The sequence below is a fragment of the Arvicanthis niloticus genome, chromosome 1, assembly GCF_011762505.2.
Source record: "Arvicanthis niloticus isolate mArvNil1 chromosome 1, mArvNil1.pat.X, whole genome shotgun sequence".
Classification (NCBI taxonomy): Eukaryota; Metazoa; Chordata; class Mammalia; order Rodentia; family Muridae; genus Arvicanthis; species Arvicanthis niloticus.
In genome coordinates this window covers 73,848,160-73,854,159 of record NC_047658.1, presented here as the reverse complement: position 1 = coordinate 73,854,159, position 6,000 = coordinate 73,848,160, and the positions used below count along the sequence as shown (strand labels likewise).

The 6,000-nt window shown below is 35.7% G+C and overlaps 1 protein-coding gene across 3 annotated transcripts; it reads right to left on the bottom strand.

Annotated features, from left to right (window-relative positions):
- LOC117721649 (olfactory receptor 52N2-like) lies at positions 1-5,096 on the bottom strand. Of its 3 annotated transcripts, XM_076939843.1 has the most exons (4): positions 5,048-5,096; positions 3,991-4,727; positions 3,399-3,552; positions 1-2,338 (listed from the first exon to the last, which is right to left on the bottom strand). In XM_076939843.1, the coding sequence occupies exon 4, from the start codon at positions 2,285-2,287 to the stop codon at positions 1,337-1,339; it is 951 nt and encodes a 316-aa protein (XP_076795958.1). In that variant the 5' UTR covers positions 2,288-2,338; positions 3,399-3,552; positions 3,991-4,727; positions 5,048-5,096; the 3' UTR covers positions 1-1,336. The 3 variants fall into 3 exon arrangements, with proteins under 3 accessions (XP_076795958.1, XP_076795957.1, XP_076795959.1); XM_076939842.1 differs by lacking the exon at positions 3,399-3,552; XM_076939844.1 differs by lacking the exon at positions 3,399-3,552 and having other exon boundaries at positions 4,667-4,727; positions 5,048-5,081.
- Between the last annotated feature and the right edge of the window lie 904 nt (positions 5,097-6,000).

Below are 6,000 nucleotides of genomic sequence, written 5' to 3'. Positions count from 1 at the left end.
TTTAGAGAAAGTAATTTTGTATTTATTTAATTTGACTACTGTGTTACATATAGTTAATGTTACAATACCCATGAACGTTGAGAAAATCCAACAGAGTGATTTTAAAACATGCAATCTTTACTGATGAAAATTTTATAGGTTATATTATAGAAAAGTTCACAAAATTGCTATAGTCCCTTAAAAACCTCAGGTTCTGCTTTTAAATGTGACAATTATAATGAAATATATGCATGGTGTGGTTAATATATTTCCCAAAAGCTTGCCCATGTGCCATGTGATATTAAAATATATTCTTTTTGTTAACAGAGGAGAATATAACTTTATCAACTTAATAATTTCTACCTATTTATTTTTCTTTTATCCAAACATTCGGATAATTTCAACCATCTTTTGACATATCTTCTCACTCTTCTCACTTTGCAATCTATACTATTTCTTCATCATTTTACTCCCATTGACTTTTTATCAGTCATTTCCTGAAATTTGATGAGGTCTTCATTTCCATTGTCACTGTCACTCTGCTGTTTCTTTATCTACATGCCAGCCAGATAAAGGCAGCCACCAGGCTTCCTTGCTCAGTGGACCATATAGATACTCTTCAAGTACCTTTCCCTACACTTACAACTCTCTCCTCTAGCAGAGGCCACATGGTGACATTTCATCTTTCAGAATGCCTCTTAGCATTAAGGCTGAGAAGAACACAGACCCTCAGTACCCATACCACCCCAGCCTTACTCACATACACGCTGGCACTGATACAGGAGTCAGGTACCACCCAAACTTCAGAATATCCAGGTTAAGAAAGCCACAGACATCATCCCAGAGTGATAACTGTTATACAAATATGAGGCAGGCATCTTGAAAGGTCAGTGGAACTCAGTAGAAACCTCCTGGGGAGATGTGCCTGATTCCCTGCAAAGTTGAGACAATTTTGTTCATGTGCCTTTCCACTACTCTGACATCTCAAGGCTGTGTGAGACCTCATTTCTACCTGTAGACTCTTCACATGCCTAAGAATATGTTCATGGATCAGCCATGGTTCACTTGAGGTTGGAGATCCAAGCTCCCCTGATCTGTATGTGTTCCATGAGCTCCAAGACAGCTAATATGTTAGACTCATACCTGTTTCCCTGTCTTCTTTCTTTCTAAGAAATTAAGGATTTTGCTTTTAAGATTCTGTTAATCTTAAAAAGATTTTTGCATCTGATGACAAAATATTCACCCGTAGTGTCTGTCTACTGATCTCACAGTTTAAATTTTCATGCCTTTCTCCCTTGATAATTTTCTGGATATATATGTTAAACACAAACTTTGTTAGCATAGATTCATCTCTCCTTCAAACATCTTTTTGTCTAACAAACAGTTTGATCACTCCTTCACGAATCTGCTTGGTCTTTACTCCATATACAATTGGATTCAAGGTGGGAGGTAGCAACAGATACAGGTTAGCTATAATAATGTGGATATGATGAGGTATAGTGGTTCTCCCAAAGCGATGAGTGAAGAAGTTGAAGAAGGCTGGGACATAAGTAATAACAATAGCACATATGTGTGATGTGCAAGTACTGAAGGCTTTATGTCGAGCATCTGCAGAAGACAGCTTCACGACAGCATGGATAATCATGGCATAAGACATGAAGATACAGAACATATCAAAGCCCCCAATAAGTACAGCAGCTATAAGACCATAGATAGCATTAATCTTAATATTGCCACAGGATAGTTTGGCCACAGCCATGTGATCACAATAGGTATGGTGGATGAGGTTTCCTCTACAGTATGGAAGACGCTTGATCAGGAAAGCAAAGGGGGCCATGAGTAAAACGCTTCGAATGAGAACTGTCGATCCAACCTTGGTAATCATAGTGTTGGTGAGGATGGTAGTATAGCGTAATGGATAGCATATAGCTACATAGCGATCAAGAGCCATAAGCATGAGCACACCAGACTCCATGCCTGTCAACATGTGGATGAAAAACATCTGTACAAGGCAGGCATTGAAATCAATCTCCTTGAGATTGAACCAAAAGATGCATAACATACTGGGGACAATTGTATTACACCCAAAAATATCTGTAGCAGACAACATGGCTAGAAAGTAGTACATGGGCCGGTGTAGGGCCTCCTCATGGCTGATGAGATAGATGAGTCCACAGTTACCTGTGACAGCAATGAGGTACATAAAGCAGAATGGCAGGGAGATCCAGATGTGAGCAGCTTCCAACCCAGGAATCCCACTGAGGATAAAGTATCTTGGTGTCAGGCTGGAAGTATTGACCCCAGGCATGGTGATCAGTAGAAAACAAGTCACACTCTGTGCTGGTAATAGTATCTTATGCTGAAGACAAGAGTGACAAAATTGTTTTCTAGACACAAGACATAAAAGTATTTTTCACAACATAAATAATAAAGAAGAAATGTTTATTTGTATCCACACTACATTACCCTCTCCTCCTCTATATTACTAAATTTGTTGCTAAATTAAGATTTTAAACTGTGTCCAAACCATGGGCTGGCTTGGCTTTGTATTTTCAACTCTATTGATAGGTGCTAGCTCATATTCTCAGGCCAGGCACTAGTACTTGATTTATCCCTTCAATCAATTTTCAAATTATGGACTTTTTAAAAATAACCTTGAACTTATAAAATCCTCACACTAGTATGTATAATGGGTTACAGCTATTAAATAATGTGAGCACTGTACATTATGTAAATTCCTTATGAGTTCTACATGATTAAATGCCTGTGTAAATTTGGGAAGTCTGTATTTTTCAAATCTGAGAAATAAAAGGCAGAAATACGAATGTTTTTGTATATGAGAAGGCAAAAAACAAATACAAAGTTTCAATTTAAATAGCATGTTTATATTGTATTTTCCATTATTCCTTCTCTTTTCTTGCTGGTAAAGGTAAGAATTTTATTTCACCATTATTTCACCAATGATTTGTATTATACCTATAATCAACTCTATTATGTTATATATCTTCAAATCTATGTAGATTAGTATTATACACATTTATATCATTTGTAATCATCATATATAAGTTTAGCTACATATCATGCTGTCTATCAAACTATAAACTATGTTTGTCCTTCTGTCTTCTTGTCACCATCTCCCAAATAACCTCGGGTTTCTGCATTCAGAAGGATCCAGTCCCTGCACAAAGAAGGTTGTGGTCATTGTCCTAAAAAAATGCATACCTTGTATTCAGGAGGATGCAGTTTTTTTAAGCTTTCACCAGTGTTTAAGAGACACTTACCTCTCATCTTTCTTTTCTACTTCGAGAACTAGGATCTGTAGAAAACGTTCCTAATGAAAACTATTAGACTCTAATTTCTTGGGTAAAGTTCATGTTTTAAACTTGGAGTGTAACTCTTTTACTTATTGCTTAGTTTACCTTATCAAGTTGAAGTATCAATTTTCCTTAGATCTGTGTTACAGTGTTTGTATCTTCTACAATGTTTGAATCTGTAAACATCACTTCCCGAATTTTCATGGCTCTTCTTACTTTTTCCATTCTGGTGTAACAAGGTATTTCTCTATTTGTTCAGCTTAAATGTCATTCATAGGGAAATTCAGAATACTTTGAAAGCATTTGCATCAAATATAAAATGCTTTTAATATTAAATAAATTACAGAAAAATTAAACACAACCCTAAATACCAAAAAAAAAAAAAAACTTCTCAATATGGTACTATCCCAATAACTATCAATAGTTTTGTAAATGTTTTCTATAAGATAAATGTAAATAAAATTATGCCTAACCATCCTTTACTACTTTCTACATCCTTTCACCTTATTCAGGGCAAAATATGGCATCATTATATTTTCTTGAAAAATGCTATGCTATTAGAATGCCTTTAAATCTCCAAATGCTCCCAGCATTGCCCCAAATGAGACTGCATCAATCCATCTGTGCCTACCGCAGCTTCACAAACTAAACAGACATGCACTTCTGGACATCTCTCCTTGTCATTTAAGCAGCTCACCTTATTTCTTTGAGGACTGTGACAAGTGCCTTCAACAGTTCCAGGTGTTTGTTCAGAGTTAACACAAAACCCTCTCAACTTCCAACTTAACATTGTGAATTTGAGGTTCCCTATCCCTTCTGCAATCTGGCTTCACACTGCATATTCTAGCTCTTCCATCTCTGTAGCTTTTGGTGTTATGTGTTGTTATTCTCTGGACAGGAAACTTCTCTATTTTGTATGTTGCTACATGTAGCCCATGGGAAAATGTATGACAGAAATAATATGTCGATAATATCCAAGATCTCCTTTTAAATGGTTTTATTACTTTAATATAAATATCTCAACAAATTCTTGCATTAAAAATAATAATTGATCTGAAAAATGTCAAACCTGATTTCAATAGTCAGCAGTCAACTGAAAGACATTACTAAATGAAATCATAGCTATTGAGAATTGGGAAGTATATGTAATAGATCCATATAATTATGTGTGTGTGTGTGTGTGTGTGTGTGTGTGTCTGTATACAGATATATGTGAATCTGAGTTCAAATACTTTGGCTCATACTGGCAGACGAAACAGCCTAGGGAGACTGTAAAGTCACTGGAATCAAATATAATCCACTGAAGAGAAGGCAGCTGCTGTCAGGAATGGTCTTGTTGCTAAGTTGAGTGATCACAGGAATACCTTACTCACCCTGAATAATACATTTTGGTCGATAAAAATTCGTATCACTTTCTAAGGAGCACTCAACCACCTGTGGAAAGGAGAGGAATTTCTCTTTAATTACATAGAAATATATACTTGTTAGTGCTATAACTTTAATATTTATTAAATCAGTATGTTGGACTCTCCATCTCTCAGTACCCAAAGTGTACCTAGTTGTTACCCCTCCTCTCTATTTTCAAAGCTATTTAGAAATCTGTTTACTTCAGACATTCTATAAACTAAGATAATATAATATAATATAATATAATATAATATACTCCATGTTTAACCATCTATGTACTCAAGCCCTGTGTAGTAGTGTTGTTGTGTATCCTATTAATTTACTTTCTCTGGACCATACAAACTCACCCCAGTGCTACATGGTTTTAAAACTCCATTCTTGATGCTACCACTAAGAAAGAATTGTGCTATATTTAAATAATGAGCCTGTATAACAAACTTAATATTTTCTCTTGAGACTTTTCAAGTAATGGACAAAATGATACATTTGGGGGATCATGGGTCAAGGTCTCATAGATCTCTGAAGAAGGGGGAGCGATTTAACACTGTGAAAAACAAGATCTATATTTAGAACACAATTGAGCAGGGTGTGTGCAGCTTTCAAATTGTCCTAAGATTTCCCCTGATGAACTATGGGAAGTTAAACTTATTTTCTGTGACTTGGTGAATTGTCAACATGGAAATGTATCTGCTCCCCAGAGCTGATCAAGTGCTGTTTCATTACCACATGTCACATACATATTCTACAGTTTACTAAGATTATTGAGGAAAGAGTTTCTGACCTATATATGTGCAAATAGACAATAAAATAAGCTTACTAAAATATATTTCTGTAATTGCTTCAGGTTACATATCCATTTGGAGCACCGAACTGTGAAAATGCATTGAGTTTCCAACCTTGAACTTCTCTACCTTAGTACAAATGGATTACATTTTAAAATTCTAATACCCATAAAAAAGACCTTGATCATATTTAACATACTGAAAGTTGAGCTTAAATTTTACCAGAAGTAAACACATTTCTGATCTGGAATTATAGAACAGCACAAAGATAGTTTGATATTAGCCTTTGGATCAGTGGAAGTGTTTCATCTAGAGGAGGTGAATATGGTGAACCACAGCTCAGTGGTGCATCAAAAGTATCTTTCATAATGACTACTATGCTACTATGGCTAGAGGCTGAAAGACCTTAGGTATGTTTTACAGACACACACACACACACACACACACACACACACACACACAAACACACAAGCTCAAAATACCCTCACTCTGGAACAAAAGCTTTCTTAGTTTTATCT